The sequence below is a fragment of the Octodon degus genome, unplaced genomic scaffold (genome assembly GCF_000260255.1).
Source record: "Octodon degus isolate 3935 unplaced genomic scaffold, OctDeg1.0 scaffold00003, whole genome shotgun sequence".
NCBI classification, from domain to species: domain Eukaryota; kingdom Metazoa; phylum Chordata; class Mammalia; order Rodentia; family Octodontidae; genus Octodon; species Octodon degus.
Genome location: NW_004524579.1, coordinates 7892202 through 7909644, shown reverse-complemented (window position 1 = coordinate 7909644; position 17443 = coordinate 7892202). Strand labels below are relative to the sequence as shown.

The 17443-nt window shown below is 42.4% G+C and overlaps 2 protein-coding genes across 4 annotated transcripts in view; both read right to left on the bottom strand.

Annotated features, from left to right (window-relative positions):
- Rnf138 (ring finger protein 138) overlaps positions 1–11362 on the bottom strand; it is a 31367-nt gene extending 20005 nt beyond the window's left edge. Inside the window, exons 1-2 of one of the 3 annotated variants that reach the window (XM_023714141.1) lie at positions 10949–11362; positions 10437–10613 (exon numbers count right to left, since the gene is read on the bottom strand). In XM_023714141.1, coding sequence (XP_023569909.1) covers positions 10437–10546 — 110 coding nt within the window. In that variant the 5' untranslated portion in view covers positions 10547–10613; positions 10949–11362. The remainder of the gene's footprint in view (positions 1–10436; positions 10614–10948) is intronic. The other 2 variants (XM_023714135.1, XM_004623560.2) reach the window with 2 other exon arrangements.
- Positions 11363–12195: 833 nt separating this feature from the next.
- Positions 12196–17443, bottom strand: part of Rnf125 (ring finger protein 125) — a 66866-nt gene continuing 61618 nt past the window's right edge. Inside the window, exon 6 of the mRNA XM_012514457.2 lies at positions 12196–12258. Coding sequence (XP_012369911.2) covers positions 12196–12258 — 63 coding nt within the window. The remainder of the gene's footprint in view (positions 12259–17443) is intronic.

Here is a 17443-nt window from a genome sequence, read left to right as displayed (position 1 = left end):
AAAAAGGATTGTTCTCTGTACTGTGGGATTTTGCAGTACCATATAGTATATGTTTTTAAAATTATGCAGTGTTAACAGTTTAGAAAATGGTTAAGAACATTAAAAGTGCCTTTTAAAAGCGTAGGAAAGGTTTCTAAGTGTGTGGGAAGGGTTTATAAAGCCTTAAAAAATATATAAATACTAAAATAAGGGCCAGCCAGATAGCTCAGTGGTTTAAAGCACCTCCTTAGGCAGACGCAGGGACTGGGTTTGAGCCCCAGCATGTCATTCCAGCCTCATCCTGGAGGCACACCGAGATGGTGATTGAGACTGGGCATGGTGGCACTCACCTGTAATCCCAGTGCTTGGGAGGCTAAAAACAGGAGGATCACTACGAGTCCAACATGTGTAGTGAGACCATATACTAAATACATAAAAAATAAAAATACACACACACTAAAATAAATATGTCACTGATTTTTACTTATCATGGTGCTGTCTGAAATACAACCTCTGTGACAAGTGAGGGATTACAGAATATGGATGCTGCCAAGGTCTGGCATCAGCTGGAACAATAGCCAGACTTCTTATTCTCTTGGTTGTAGGAGTTGAGTGTCTATGAACCAAATCCATAGAACAACTTCCCTAGGTCTCCATCATGCTGGAACATGGTGCTCTGGAGCTCTCTTCTCAAAGAACAGTCACTTTTACAATTTTGAGGCTGCAAAGTGGAGTCCTGTCTTTTTTTTGGGGGGGAGGGGGGAGGCTTTTTGAGACAGGGTCTCACTATACAGTTCAGACTGGCCTTGAGCTCACTTTGTAGCCCAGGCTGGTCAAACTCACAATGATCTTCCTGCCTCAGCCTCCCAAGTGCTGGGAGTACTGGTATTAAGGCATGCATCACCATGCCTAGCAGTCCTGTTAGTTCTTATGATGTCCTCAAGCCATTTTTTCTATTGTTTCCTTTTGAAATACTTAGCTTTTTCTTGCTAGTCTTTTCAACGACCAGTTCTCTGTTCCTTCTTTGCAGGCTGCAACATTACTAGAGCTTCCTTTCTGATCAAATTCAAAATGTTTTAAGTCAGTCTGCTGGGCTCTTCGCTTTGAAATTTCTTTTGAAGATTAGTATGCTGCTCTCCCCCCCCACCCCCCTGCCCCAGTGTGCTACTCTTAATCTCAGTCTAAAGCAATGTCTCTGGACAGGATCAAAATGCCAACACACTCTTGCTAAGGCCTCACACACATCATCTGGAGTCCAACAATCAATGCATCCTTCTTCCCAGGAGAAACCTAAGCCTGGTCTTTTACTGGAAGCATTTCTATCAGAATTCTAGTCTTCTAAGCTCTGATCAGAATCTTCCATCAAGAACAGTCTAAAGTATTCCAAAGTTGCTTTTTCAGCTGGCATCTCCAAACCTTTTCAAACTCTTCCCACAAGTCCATTTCAAAGGGTCCTAAACCATGGGCATCATATTTTCCCTTTTATTCCTTTAAAATTTTGAGTCACAACTCAATTCTCTATTCAAAGTTCTTTTGGTATTAACTATCCAAACCAAAAAACTTGAAATAGATTACTTTTTATTTACAATGGTAACCTAACATTTTTGTATAGCTATATGAAGTAAACATACACTTGATGACGATAAAAGACAAATATAAGATTTGAGGTTTTTTTTTTTTTTGTTTGTTTTTTTTTGGAGTGGGGGAAGGGCTTTTTTTTGCCCAGTGCTAGGTATTGGAGCCAGGGCTTCCACACATGCTAGCCATGCACTTTACCAGTGTGCTACTTTCTCAGGCCCCTTTTCTTTCTTTTTTTTAAAGTACTGGGGATAAAAAACAAAACAAAAAAAAGGCTGGTGAGATAGCTCAGCAGTGTAAAGCACCTGCTTAAGCAAGTGCAGGGGGCGGCAGTTTGATCGTCAACATCAAATGCCACATCAGCAGGCTGAGCCAGCCAAAAAAAAAAAGTAAAGCACTAGAGATTGAACCCAGGCCTTTGGACTGAACTACATTTCCAGCAGGGGAGATGGCTCAGTAGAATAAGCGCTTGCCTGGCAAGTGGAAGGGCCTGAGTTCAATCCCCAGTTCAAAAAAAAAAAAAAAAAAAAATCCAACCCCATTTAAATTTTTATCATGAGACAGACAAAAGTTGTCTAATCATAATCAAATTTGCAATCATCCTGCTTTAGCTTCCTAACTAGATAGAATTATAGACATTCACCACCAGGCATGGCAAGATTACTACTATACTCGAACATTTATCTCATTTGGTTTTTACAGCAAACCTTTGAAATAGTTGCCACTTCTGCCCTAATTTTATTTTACTTGTTTCTTTTTTAATGTATTTAGTACAGGGTCTCACTACACAGATCAGACTCATAGTGATTCTGTTTTTCAGCCTCCCAAAAGAAGGAATTACAGGTGCGCATCACCACACCCAGTCTGTGGCCATCCTGGTGCACCTGGGGGGCAGGGCCAGTTTGGCAGGCTGGGGATCAGTGACCTCCCCCTGCCCCCGCCCTCCATCTGCCTAAGCAGGTGCTTTAATCTGCTGAGCTACTTGGCCAGCCCTTTCTGCCCTAATTTTACAAGGAAGAAAACAGACTGAATAGTGTTCAGTGAGTTGGTTAAGTGATACAGTAGCTGTTTTCCCAACACAAACCTATTCACCCTTCTGCTCAGCACCAAATATTGAGGGGGGCCGGGGAGATGGCTTAGTAGAGTAAGCGCTTGCCTGGCAAGCGCAAGAGCCTGAGTTCAACCCCCAGTTCCACCAAAAATAAACAAAAAAACAAAAAACAAAACACTAAATATTGAAATGTGTATAGTTGGTTCAAGTAATCAAAGTAGAAATAGAATGCTGCCTTCATCAAGCTTACAAATCTAATCAGCGGTAACACTTTCGTCAAATCATCTGACTCAAAATGTTATGATTATAAACTATAACAAAAGGTACACATGAGAGCTATTCAGTTCCCTTACCTCCAATTTCATTACTCCTTTCTCTATACTACTAAGCATGCCTTTTTAAACATAAAACTGTGGGGCCAGGATAACTCAGCAGCATAAGCGCCTGCCTTGCAAGTGCAAGGTCCTGAGTTCGATCCCCAGTACTGAATAAACATAAAACCACTTATCCTCATCTAGTTTTGGGGCCAAGTAGATGAATTTGCTACACAAAGTTCATTTCAAAAGAAAGCATAGGGCCGGGGAGATGGCTCAGTGGAATAAGCGCTTCCCTGGCAAGCGCAAGGGCCTGAGTTCAATCCCCGGTTCCGGGAAAAAAAAAAAGAAAGCATAGAAGAGGAAAGGAGAAAAGCCGCACACTGCCAGGCATGATGGCACACACCCATAATCCCAGCACTCGGGAAGGGTCTACATATGCAAATTCAAGATCAGCCTGTACTAACAGGGAAACCATGTTTTTTGGGTTTTTTTTGGCAGAACCGGGGATTGAACTCAAACCCTTGTGCTTGCCAGGGAAACGCTTATTCTACTGAGCCATCTCCCCAGTCCTGGGAAACCGCATCTTAAAAAAAAAAAAAAAAAAAAAAAGACAAGGGCTGGGGAGATGGCTCAGTAGAATAAGCTCTTCCCTGGCAAGTGCAAAGTCCTGAGTTCAATCCCAGGTACAGAAAAAAAAAAAAAAGAAAAAAACCACCCTCCATATTAAGAATAACCAAAGTGGGGCTGGGGAGCTAGCTCAGTAGAATAAATGCTTCCCTGCCAAGCACAAGGACCTGAGTTCAATCTTCGGTTCTGCAAAAAAAAAAAAGAAAAAAGAAAAAGAAAAGAAAGAATTACCATAGTATTTTTGTGTATCAAAAGAGTTTGCATCTTTAAGATAGTGCATTACCCTGAAACAACTTAATAGGTTGTCTTTCTCCAGGTGCGCATGGTGGCACACACATCGGAAGGCTGAAGTAGGAAGATTGCTTCAAGTTCAAGGCCAGCCAGGACTACAAAGTGAGTTTAAGGCCAGCCTGAATTGCATAGTGAAATCCTAAATAAATGTCTCTAGGACTTAAAAAATTAAGCCAGTTTTGTTATATAACCAGCACAGACCTTTCTAAAATTATACCACTTCTATGAATTCAGACAATCTTAAAAATGGCAGACAGCGATACAGTTCAGTGGCACAAGTGCATGCCTAACAAGCACAAGGTTCAGAGTTCAACTTCCAGTACAAAAAATAAAAAATAAAAATAAGGCAACCACTTATCAATAAGAACCCATATTAGAGGGGCCAGGGAGATAGCTCAGTAGAATAAACACTTGCCTGGCAAGCACAAGGGCCTGAGTTCAATCCCCAGCTCCACAAAAAAAAAAAAAAAGAAAAAAAGAACTTATATAAATGTAGCTTTCACAACTGCAACAAGTCTACAGAAAAGAAATTTTACAAGCAAATGTTTAGAGCATGATTATCCAATAATCTATTAATTAAACTTGTAAAGATTTAAGAAACATGACATGCCTAATAGTCCCAACTACTCCTTATTACTTGAGAAACTGAAACAGAGAAATCACAAGTTCTAGGACAATCATGGGCAACTTAGACCTTATTCCAAACTAAAAATTTAAAAAGCTGGGGATGTTGCTCAAAAGTGGAGCTACTGCACACATAGCATGTGTGATTCAGTAATACCAAAATATATGTAATATAAAAAATTTGGGGGGTACTGGGGAACCAAAATCAGGACCCTGCGCTTGCTAGGCAAGTGCTTGTACTACTAACCTATATCCCAGCCTTAATATGTAATATTTTTAAAGAAACAGGAACTGAGCCCAGTGTAGTAGCACATAACTGTAAACTTACAACTTAGGGAGACCTTGCTCCAAAAGAGCTGGGAATATAGCTCTTTCAATCCTCAGTACCAAAAATGAGCGAGAGAGAATAAACTGAAATTTCAGTTGAGATAGTCCAAACAGGTCAATTAGGAAATCATACAAAAAATAAAAATAAAGAAAAAATGTTTTTTAATTTTTAAAAGAAAATCATACAAACTTGTGCTTAATGGGGCCAGCGAGAGTGCTCAGCAGACTAAGCCCCTACTTAGGCAAGGGCATGGACTGGGGTTGGATCCCCAGCACCACATGCGGCGCCGGCCCCACCCTAGAGGGCCACTGAGACCAGGTATAGTGGCCTTCCCGGTAATCCCAGGTCTAGGGAGGCTGAAAACAGGAGCATCATTACAAGTCCAAGCTACACAGTGAAACCCTGTACCAAATACATTAAAAAAAAAAAAAGTTGTGCTTATTGAATAGTAGGAAGCTAAGTAGTACCATGTAATCATCTACCAAGTACCACGTAATCCTGAGAACCAAGTAACCACATTTAATGATTCTTCCTTTCAAAACACTTCAAGCATATAGAAATTAGATCTCCATTTTTTTTAGTTCGGTAAAGAATCAAATTTGTCATTAAACGCAATTTTCATTGGGATTGGTGCTAAGGATCCACCAACATACATACAAAAGGTATTTATTTCCTCCACTGTTTAAAACAGGGCTGAGGGGGCTGGTGAGATGGCTCAGTGGTCTAAAGCACCTACTTAGAACAAGCATAGCAAAGCACAGGGACCGCGGTTCAATCCCCCAGCACCACATGCCAGCCAGCCCCGCCCCCTGGTGGGCTGAGCTGGCCACACACACACACACACACACACACACACACATATATAAATAAATAAATAAATAAAATTTAAAAACAAAACAAAACAGGGCTGAGGTTCACAGAGCCTTACAAAGTGAAAATACTGAGCTTTAGCTATCTCTACACTGCTACTTAATTTTTTCTGAAATCCTATTTTGAATTCCTGTTCAACAATCATATTATGTTTTTACATGTTTCTCAAAATGGGTTCTTTGTGTTTTTGTCTTTTTGAGACAGGATAAGGCTATGCAGTTTAGGCTGGCCTTGAGCTCACTTTGTAGCCCAGGCAGGTTCTGAATTTGTAACAATCTTCCTTCCTGAGGCTCCTGAGTGCTGGGATTACAGATGTGCCGCATCACAGGGGCCTATGTTTTTCCAAATGTTGCACCTGACTATTTTGCTGAAACTGCCGTTTCCTTATTAAGTCTTTCCACAAAAAAAAAAAAAAAAAAAGTCTTTTCTTGGGGCTGGAGAGAGGGCTCAATTTCTAGAACAAGCACTTGCCTGGCAAGCGCAAGGGCCTGAGTTAAATCCCTGGTTCTGCCAAAAAAAAGTCCTTTCTCAGTTCCAGGGTCACTACTGTGGTTCTTTCTAGTCTTCTGTCTTTCTCACACTGTACTACTCTCCACTTAGTATTTAAATGTTTCCTCCAGCATTTTATTTTAGCTAAGCTTTCTTCTTTCAAGTTTATGTACCCTACCTTGGTGGCTACATGGACCCTGAAGGCTTCAGCTCCATTTATGCCAGATCTGTACACATCTCTTGGACATGTAGTCATAAAATTTTAAATTTTACACAAGGTCCAATAAAATATCATGAGTCTTTTCTCTCCATTTCCACTCTCATTTTGTTAGCTGAGGCTCTAATCACTTCTCACTGACACGTGTCATCAACATCTTTACAAATCATTGCCACCAATCTGTACCCTAACACTGAACTTTCTAAAATTGACCAGGCTAATTCCTTGTCAAAAATTATTTAACAGGTCTCTAAAATTTACATGACAACATTCAAATTGGCTTACACAGTTAATTCCTGCCAATATCTCTAACTCCATTTCCTTTTTTTTTTTTTTTTTTCAGTACTGGGGATTGAACTCAGGACCCTGTGCTTGAAAGACAAGCGCTTATTCTACTGAGCTATCTCCCCGGCACCCCTCTAACTCCATTTCCATTACTTTCATTGTTCAGCTCCAGACAAATGGTACAGTTGGGAACCAGTCATACCCCTTCCATACCTCAATATATGATAAAAATTTAATCAGAGTACTGGAAATCGCCCTTAGAAGCTGCTTTAGATACAAGCTGTCAGTGTTCATACAAAATTTTCTACATAAATCTCCTCCATATCAATCATACTCTTATAGTTCTCCATTTTGTTAACAGCATTCCAAAGAAAGAGCACTTACTATTCCTTATACCAAGCAGACAGAAAACATTCAACAGTTTTGATTTTAAAGAGAACTGAGAAATTTTATTTTAATAAAATTCTAATGAATGAATCTGCTCCTTTCACTAGGACAATCAGTCGACAAATCCTTTCCTGATGTTGAAATGGCAATGAAAACTTTTTCAAATTTTCTAATAAACCTACAGTGACCAAAAATCCTTATCATGTCCCTTTCTACCAATGAATCAAAAACTGATTCTAAAGATAGGGTGGTACACCCTATCTCAAAACACCAAAGACGATTGCCCATCTCAAAACACCAAAGAATTTTTTAATTAAAAAAAAAAAACAAAAAACTGATTCTGAAGCCCTATGTTCTACCTCTAGCATTCTTGACTCTACAAAATCTGACTTTGCAGCAAAATATCAATCTGTTAAGACAGTCTTGTCCTTCTTAAAAAAGAACAGGTTAATTTACAAGAAAAGCTGTATTACCCAAACATGATTCCAAAAATAATAATAATTCTAGCCAGGCATGATGACACATGCCTATAATCCCAGGACTAAGAAGGTTGAGGCAAGAGAATTATTGCAAGTTCGAGGCCAGCCTGGGCTACAAAGTGAGTTGAAAGCCAGCCTGAACTGAAAGAGAGACCAAAAAAAAAAAAAAAAAAAAATCCATTTTCCCACTGAACTTCTGCCAAGCAATACATACTGTTGTTCCACTATTACCAGCTCTCTTCCAAATAAAGCATCTTGTCCCTCTGCCTATACTTTCACTATTCAGCCAGTTATGAAGCCATTATAAGAGAGAATGAAGATAGAGTGCTACTCTAGTCACAAGCCCAAGTTGATCTGACAGTCATAACTTTAAAAAAATAAAAAAATATCATTTGCAGTTTCTTTTCAAAGCCTTGAGATCAATTATAGTCCTTGACCTATCACAAAGGAAGTGGCCTAGAGCATTTTGCATGGAATTTTAGAGCTAAAAATTACAATGAGTTTTACACAATGACCCAAAAGATAGTGAAGTTATTCTTTCTCCCCCTTCTCTCTCTATATATATGTATCTTTAGCAGCCACTACCACCTTCTCTCACCCTCATCTGCTCTCCCTCTTCTTTCCACCCATTGCAGTGCAGCACTTACAATTATTTTTAATATGAAACAGTTTTAACAATTTACCTTTCTTGCACAAAACAATAAAGGTGGGCTGGCGAGATGGCTCAGTGGTCTAAAGCACCTACTTGGAACAAGCTTGGCAAAGCACAGGGACCACGGTTCGATCTCCCAGCACCACATGCCAGCCAGCCTCGCCCCCTGGTGGGCTGAGCTGGCCACACACACACACACACACACACACACTAAATAAATAAATAAATGTTTAAAAAAAAAAATAAAGGCATTTCGGGCTGTCAATTCATTTTCCTTATTTTTAAAAGTGTTCTGGGGTTTTTTTATTAATTTTATTGAGAAACAAATAGCAATGAGACAGTTTCAAAATCGATTAATAAGACAGTTTCAATAATTAATATGTTGCATATTGTTGTCTTTGTAGTAGTTATTCATAGTACAAGATGCAGACATGAAAGTGTTCTGGTTTTTTGAGACAAGGTCTGGCTCTGTAGGTCTGGTCTTGAACTCACTAGGTAGCCTAGACTGACCCCAAACTCCTATGTATCCTCCTACCCCAGCTTCCCGTGTACTGGGATTACAGGCATGTACCACCATGCTTAGCTCATTTCCTTTAAAAAATCAAGATGCACAACTGACCTAATTTCTATCATGAAAGCCACAACTCCTGGATCACATACAACAAGCATCAAAAAGGAATACAGTGCAATTAGGATTGAGAAATTGAGGATTAAATCATTTGTGCCTGGGCATGGAGGTAGATGCCTGCAATTCCAGCACTCAGGAGGCTGAGGCAAGAGAATGACTGAGAGTTCAAGGCAAGCCTGGATTATATAGTGAGACTATGTCTCGAAAAAGAAAAGACGAGGCACCAGGGAGATAGCTCAGTAGAATAAGCGCTGCCCTGGCAAGCGCAAGGGCCTAAGTTCAATCCCCAGTTCCGCCAAAAAAAGAAAAGAAGAAAGGAAAGCAAAGGAAAAAGAGAAAAGAAGAGGAAAGGAGAGAGGGGCAAAGAGGAGGGAAAGAGAGAGGAGGCAGGGGGCTGGGAAGTGGAGACAGCTGGGCCTTGTAAGCACCTGCCTGGCAAGCGCAAGGTCCCAAGTTTGACCGCTGGCACCAAACAAAGTTCTACCAATTCTTTACAAAATTATAGACCTCATTTCTCAGAAAACAGTGGAAGGAGACAAAAATGTATCTAGAAACCTGTTCAATTCTTTTTAGCTGTTTGCCAGCACAAACTTCGAAGACCAAAATGTATTTTTTTAAAAAATAAAGATTTCCAGGCCCCACCTGCCATAAATTCTTTGTGAATTTGGAATGGAGCCTGGGAATTGGAATGTTTACTTTAAAAGTTCCCCAGGGATTCTGGTCGTCAGCCAAGTTTAGTTAAAACAGCAGTATACTTCATTTCTTTTTTTTTTTTTTTTTTTTTTCCTTAAACTATGTAGTTCAGGTTGGCCCTAAACATACTATGCATACTGACCTCGAACTCTGCGGCAACCCTCCTGCCTCAGCCTCCTGAGTGCTGGGATTACAGGCCTGCACCACCAGGCCCAGCTGTAATATTATTTTTTTAGGTCTCCTTTCAGCCATTACTGGCACTGACGTCCTAGAAAAGGACCAAGTGCTTCCCATAAATACGCCGTGTCAATTTGCCTAAGCCCTTTGTGTTCTCCCATCTCTGGTGTTCCAGCCACAGCTCGTTCCAGTCCGCAGGACAGAACTTCTTCCCTCCACGCCGGCAGGGCCGGGAGTAACAATGAGCAGAAAGGTAACACAAAAGGAAACTATCATCACTCCAATGTCCGGAAATCCCGTCAGCTCCCCGACGCGAATGAGAACTGCTCAGGCCCTCACGATTCCTGACTCAATTTTGCACCGAACAAGACCCACCCCCGGGGGTCTGAAGGCGGCCGCGCGTCAGCACAGCAGCGCTCCGAGCCGGGGACTGGCCAGGTTCTGAAAACGGATGGAAAAACTTGACAGCAGGGCAATTTCAGGCGCACCAGCGCCGGCGGGCTCAGCTCCGCACCCAGCCCGCGCCGGGTTGCTAGGAAACACAAAGGCTCCGAGTCCCCGCGACGCGGCGGGGCAGGCAGAGGGCCGCGGGCCGCGGGGGGCCGGACCGGTCCTGGGGCGCCGGCCGAGGGCCGGGGGGCCGCCGGGCTGCGGAGGGCGGGAGCGGGCCCCGGAGACGGCGCTCGGCTCGGCTCCGGTCGGGTCGGGTCGGGTCAGGCCGGCTGCGGGGCCCCGGGCCGCGCGGGGAAGGGGTGTCCACTCACACGTGCTGACAGGCCGCGGTCCGCACCGGCGTCTTCAGCACCTCCTGACAGATGGGACAGTAGAAATCGTCTTCGGTGTAGGACGTGGCCGCGGAAAGCTCTTCCGCCATGGCGAGAGGTGGGGAACAAGGTGATGGCGGCGGCCGAGGTGGCGGTGGCAGCCGGGGCCCCGACTCTCTGCGCGAACCCAGAGGGGGAAGGGAATCTCCTCAGTAAGAGGCGCGCGCCAGGAAGGGGGCGGGAGGGGAAGGGGCTCTGGGGCGGGGCCGAACGCGGCCGCGCAATCCCGCAGGGCAGAGCGCGGAGGCGGGGCTCGGCAGGCGGCCAGCGATTGGCTCCTCTCTCCCTTCCACCTCGCCCGGCTCGGGCAGAGGCCCCGCCCCCTGAGGCTACGCCCCCTTCGGCCCCGGCGTGAGCCACTCCCCAACTGGCTCCGGGCGGGACTGCGGGCTGCCCCGGCCTCTCGGGCACGCCTCCGCTCCCCATTTCCCCGCCCCTCCGTAGCCGCGGACCCTCACTTCGGAAGGTCGGAGCCGCGCTTCGGAACTAGTTGCTCCTCCGTCGCGGGTTGGTAGGGAGATGGCCCTGAGCCTCTGTCGGGCTTCTTGGCTGCCCTGCTCTCCAAGGCTCCGGGGAGAGGGAGGGCGGCTTGCGCAGTACTCCTCGGCCGGAGCGGGGCCGCACCCGAGGCTCATGGAGCACCGAGTTGCCGCCGTCCCCGCCAGCAGCTCTCCCGTGGCATCTTGCTGTTCGCAGCCTGCCGGTCGGGTCACCGAACAGGCGAGGGCGGAGCGCGGGCTGGCGGGGGCGGAGGGCCAAGGAGCCCGGCGGCCTCCATGGCAACCGCCGCGGCGCCGCGGCGGCTTGTGATGTCACCGCCGGCGCCAGCCTCCCTGCCGGGGCCCTCTCGTAGCCTCCCGCGAGGGAGACCCTGTTTCCTCACGACCCTGTCAAGTGCCCTGGAGTTTTTCAGCAGTTTTTCCCCACAAGATATTCCTGTCAAAGATTAGATCTCCTCTGCTTGTCCTTTGCAGAGTGTTTTGTTCCTGCCAAGATGTGCTATGAAAGAAGTAATCTTAAAGGATTTTAATCCTTAACCAAAGAGATTAAAAATAAATGTTTCAGTTTATGCCTTAAAGTTTAAATATGCTGACTAGTCACATCTGCACATTCACCATGATTTTGGTTTTGAGTTGATTTTGTTTTCTTTACAAGGGACTGAAGTCGCCCCTCTAGCAATGAGCTGTGTCCCCAGCCCTTTTGTGCTTTGTGTAAGGGATTGGTTTATTCACCAAATGCTTTTGTTTTTATTCACACCTTGGAATCGAGCTGTGTAGTCAAGGCTGGTCTTGAACTCACTATTTACTCGAGTTCACAGCAGTCTTATTCTTGTCGAGATGTGCAGATGTGCGAAAGCCTTTAGAAAACTGGCATTACAGGAGTGTGCCACTATGCCGGCAAAAATGTAGTGGGTCCTCAGTTCCCAAATAGATCACGCAGCTGATAAGCCTGTAAGACTGTTACACAACCATGGCAGTAAAAAAAATCTGAAACAGTATCTTCAACTAGCTTCAGGAAACATTGTTTCATTGTAGTCCTTTGGTAAAGTGCTTAACTGTAATCTAAACGTGTTATAGATAGAAGCCATTTAGCTAACTACTTAAAGCGTTTCTCACATTTAACATCTGTGTTGTCCTTGGCATTGCTAAATGAAAGTGACGGAAGGCCATTGCTTTGGGCTTACTTCCGGCCCACTAGACTAGACCAAAATGGAGGCACTCTGGTTGAGGTGTGCATCAGGAGCTGAAACCACGTTGTTCATCTGGGTTTGAGAGAAATCAGGAAGTAGAATATCCAGATTCCCAAGCAAGTCAGTTATAAGGAAGTCTTGTATGGTTTAACCTTTATAAGGAAAATAACGTTGAAAGGACCAGTCCCCTTTTTATTCTATTTGTATTTTGCTTAGATCTTTTCTGTGTGTAAAACCAAACCCCTCTGCTGAGCTTATTAGAACACTCATTCCCTTGTATGGAGCCAGGTTTTGCCTAATGTAGTTTGTGTGTGTGTGTGTGTGTGTGTGTGTGTGTGTGTGTTACTAGAGATCCAACCCAGGGCCTCTTGCATCATAGACAGTCTGTCCCACTGAGCAACATTATGCAGCTGTCACAGCATATACAGCAATTGAAATTTTGTTGTCAACTAGTTTATACTCTTCAATAACTTATCAAAATGATAACAAAAACTGGTATTGCCTAATATTAAATATTGTTTTATCTGGGTATAGTGGCACACACCTGTAATCCTAGCCCTGGGGAAGCTGAGGCAAGAGGGTGATCACTAGTTCAAGACCAGCCTGGGCTACAAAGTGAGCTAAAGCCAACCTGAACTGGATAGTGAAACAAAAAAAAAAAAAATACATATATACACACACACACATATATATATATATATATATATATATATATATATATATAGTTAACAGTTACTATAATAATGGAAAAGGGAATAATTAGAATTCCATGGACTTAAAGTTTGCTTGGATAATTATTGGTCTGATGAATAAGTCATTTATTTCTTCTACCAAACTGCAAGAGATTATGTTTGTTTGTTTTGCCCCTTAGCAGCAAGCACAGTGGAAGCAGGATGGGAAAGCTAATTTTAGCTTCCTGGATTTGCTTGGAGAAAAAAACACATGGTGGGAAGGGCAGCTGATTGCAATAGTCCAGGTGCTTTTTAAATTTCCTTATAAAATGGTTCTCAGCTTTCAGATTTTGCTAGTTTGATATCAACTTTTACTTAACTCATTCTGACTACTTTAGGAAATAAAAAGGCTGTATAGTAGTGTTTCCCTTTTGACACTGGGGACCTGTAACCATCACATTAATCTTTGGCTTTAATATTTTATTAATTCTTTGAAAGACCAGCTTTACTAGTGCTTAATCCAAGTACTCTTGTATCTGATCCTATATTCTAAGAAATAATTTGGTGTACATGTAGGCAATGAATGAAAATAATTTTTGGCAAAATGTTAACTTTTGGGAGATCAGTTTTAAAAAAAAAAATTACCAAATCACACAATTTTGTGTTTTGGCACCATTTCATATGAAAAGGAGGCTGGGGATGTAGCTCAGCCATGCAGTGCCTGCCTGGCAAGCACAAAGCTCTGAGTTCAATTCCTGGTACCAAAAAAGAAAAGGCCAGGTGTGGTGACATACACCTATGAGCCCAGCTCTCAGGAGGCAGAGGCAGGAAAATGGCTGTGAGTTTGAGACCAGCCTGGGCTACAAAGTGAGCTCAAGGCCAGGCTTAACTGCTTAGCGAGACCCTGTCTCTAAAAGACAAAAACAAACAAATGAAAAACTCGACCTTCGTTCCCCCTTTCACACGAGAATCCCTTTTTCCCTTTCCCTTTTTCCCTTCATTGTTCTCTATCCCCACTACCATCCTGAGATCTTCAATAAATGTAGCTACTTAAAGAAGCATATGAAAAAAAAAAAAAAAAAAGGAGGGGGTGCTGGGAAGACGGCTCAGTGGAATAAGCACTTCTCTGGCAAGTGCAAGTGCCTGAGTTTAATCCCCAGTTCCGCCAAAAAAAAAAAAAAAAAGCATATGAAAAGCTATTGGGTCTTTTCATAAGACTGTCACAGAGATATCTGACCAACCCCAGGCCCTGCGAGTGTGGAGGGAGACCTTCTGCTCTGTCCTGGTACCACCCGCTGCTCCAAACCTAGGACCGCTGCCTGAGAGAGGCCTTTCCCCTCGTTCTCCAGACTTCCCCCACCTGGCCAGACACAGCACAGCCCATCCTGTGAATGAGAACTTCCGCCACGCTTTTGGGAGCCCTGCAAACCCACCAAAGCACAGCACCAGTGAGTGTGTGGGAGAGCTTCTGCGCTTTCTTGCCCCTGCTCCTCATACCCCTCTAGACCCAGCCCAGACCTGACCTACAGGCTGGGGGTAAAGCCCTGCAGTTAAAGTACCTGGAGTGAGACTAGGGTCAAAACCACACAGCTGATCCAGGAACAGATCATCTTACCAGAGGGGTACAGCAGGCCCACCTCCAAGGGCAACAACAATAAGGAGCTGAGCACAGTAGTCAGACCCAAGCCAGGCACAACTGCATGAACTAGAACTTGGTATATCAGTACCCGAATTTCATTAAATGATAAGGACATAATTGCACCAAAGGTCAGAGATCAGTACTATACGAAATGATAAAGACAAAGAGCAAAATGCAATCTCCGGCCTCAAGCCTTACCCATAACAAGTGCAGAGGACACTAGCTCAGCTGAAATAAATGAATAAATACTATTGGAAGTAAATAAACAACAGCAGAAAGATATAGAGGAACTCAGAGCAGAATTAATTTCTGAAACAAAAAAAAAAAAAAAGAAAAAGAAAACTCTGAATTCACAACATCTCAACTTAAGAATCAAATGCAGAAACATATGGAGGAAACACAATGCCCACCCAGAACAAACGCAGTGGACACTAGCTTAGCTGAAACATATGAATTAGTAGCGTTGGAAGTAAATAAGCAACTGCATAAAGATTTAAAGGAACTCAAAGCAGAATTAGCATCTGTAATGAAAAAAGAAATCTCTGAATTCATAGCACCTGAACTAAAGAATCAAATACAGAAACATAAGGAGGAAACCCAATCTGTAAAAAACTCTGCAGTAAAAGAATTAATAACTGCTTCTAAAGAAGATATTGATTAAAAAAAATACAGGAGATTAAAAAAAAAAGATGGATTCCTTGAATGAGCAATATAGGAAAGAAATAGATCGCATGAAACAGAGTCTAAGAGATATAGAGGAACTTAAAATCTCAATCACAAGCCTGCAAAATCATTTGAGTGAAAGTGAAGACAGAATTTCAGATCTTGAAGTTGCTGGTGCAGCTAGTGAAAAGATAAGAAAAGATCTTTTAAGGGGCCGGGAGATGGCTCAGTGGAATAAGCACTTCCATGGCAAGCGCAAGGGTCTGAGTTCAATCCCCGGTTCCACCAAAAAAAAAAAAAAAAAAAAAAGAAAGAAAAGATCTTCTAAAAACAATGAGGATGCAGGAAAAAATAATTCATCATCTGCAAGATGATGCAAAGATGAATAATGTGAGACTTATACGCATCAATGAGAATGAAGGAAATATAAATGATATCAAAAGAATATGGGCAGAAGTAATAGCAGAAAACTTCCCAAATATGAGGAAACAATCTGATATTCACATAACCAAAGCATACAGAACTCCAAATAACTTCAACCCAATTAAAATCACACCGAGACATATAATAGTAAAGATCCCAGAAATCCAACACAAGAATATCATACTGAAAGCTGCTAGAGAAAAGAAGCAGATCACATTCAAAGGAAAACCCATCAGAAATATAGCCGACTTCTCTTCACAAACCATGAAGGTAAGAAGAGTATGGAGCAGAGTACTTCAAGTACTCTATGAAAACAAATTCCAACCAAGACTATTACACCCTGGAAAACTCTCAAGTTTGTTTTTTTGTTTTGTTTTGTTTTGTTTTGTTTTGTTTTGTTTGTTTGTTTGTTTGTTTGTTTTTGCGGAACTGGGGATTGAACTCAGGTCTTTGTCCTTGCCAGGCAAGGGCTTATTCTACTGAGCCATCTCCCCAGCCTCTCTCTTTCAAGTTTGATGGAGAAGTGAAATACTTTCAGGACACAAATAAAGAATTTCATGATGACAAAACCAACCCTACACAGACTACTGAAAGATGTTCTAGAGGGGGACCAAAATGATCAGAACTCCACCAACAAGAACAGAAGGAACCCACTAAATAGGGCAAACAAACACAGGAGAAAAAAGACTTAAAAAAACAGCATTTAAATAACATGTCAATTGTAAGTCAACACATCTCAATTCTAACCAACAATGTAAATGGACTCAATTCAGCAATTAAGAGAAATAGATTGGCACAGTGGATTAGGAAACAAAACCCAACAATATGCTGTATACAAGAAACACATTTAACTCATAAAGAAACTCATAGGCTGAAAGTCAAAGGATGGAAAACAATACTACATGCCCCAGCACTTCAGAAAAAAGCAGGGGTAGCAATCTTGTTCTCAGACAGTCTCAGCTTCAAGAATGATCAAACAAAATAAAGAAGGCCACTATATACTAGTTAGGGGAAAAATTCAAGAGGAAGAAATAACAGTCATAAATATGTATGCACCAAACACAGGAGCACCCAATTGTCTAAGGTAAACCTTAATAGACATGAAAAAATCTAATATCCTATACAACAATCTTAACAAGAGACCTTAACACCCCCCTATCCCAAAAAGATAGATTAACCAGACAAAAAATTAGCAAAGAAGTAGCACAACTGAACCAGGGCTTAGAACAAATGGACTTGGTAGAAATGTACAGAGTGTTCCACCCAACCACAGTGGAATACACATTTTTTAAGCTGCACATGGATCATTTTCTAAAATAGACCACATACTAGTCCATAGGTCATGCTTAAGAATATGCAAGAAAATAGAAATTATCCCATTCATATTATCTGACCACAGTGCAATGAAACTGGAAATAAATGACAAAAGAAACCAGAAAAAAACCCTAAATACATGGAAATTAAACAACACCCTACTTAGCAATCAATGGGTTACAGATGAAATTATACAAGAAATTCAACAATATCTACAATTCAATGAAAAGTCATCCATAACTTATTGGAACTTATGGGATGCGATGCAAGCAGTTCTCAGAGAGAAACTCATAGCTGTGAACTCACACATTAGGAAAACAGAACAGGAACAAATAAACACCCTAATTCTGCACCTCCAACAACTAGAAAAGGAAAAGCAAACGAAACCCAGAGCCCAAAGATGGGAAGAAATCATAAAGATTACAGCAGAAATTAATTCAATGGAAATGAAGAAAACAGTTCTGGGGGCTGGGGAGATGGCTCAGTGGAATAAGTGCTTCCCTGGCAAGCTCAAGAGCCTGAGTTCAAACCCTGGTTCCGCAAAAAA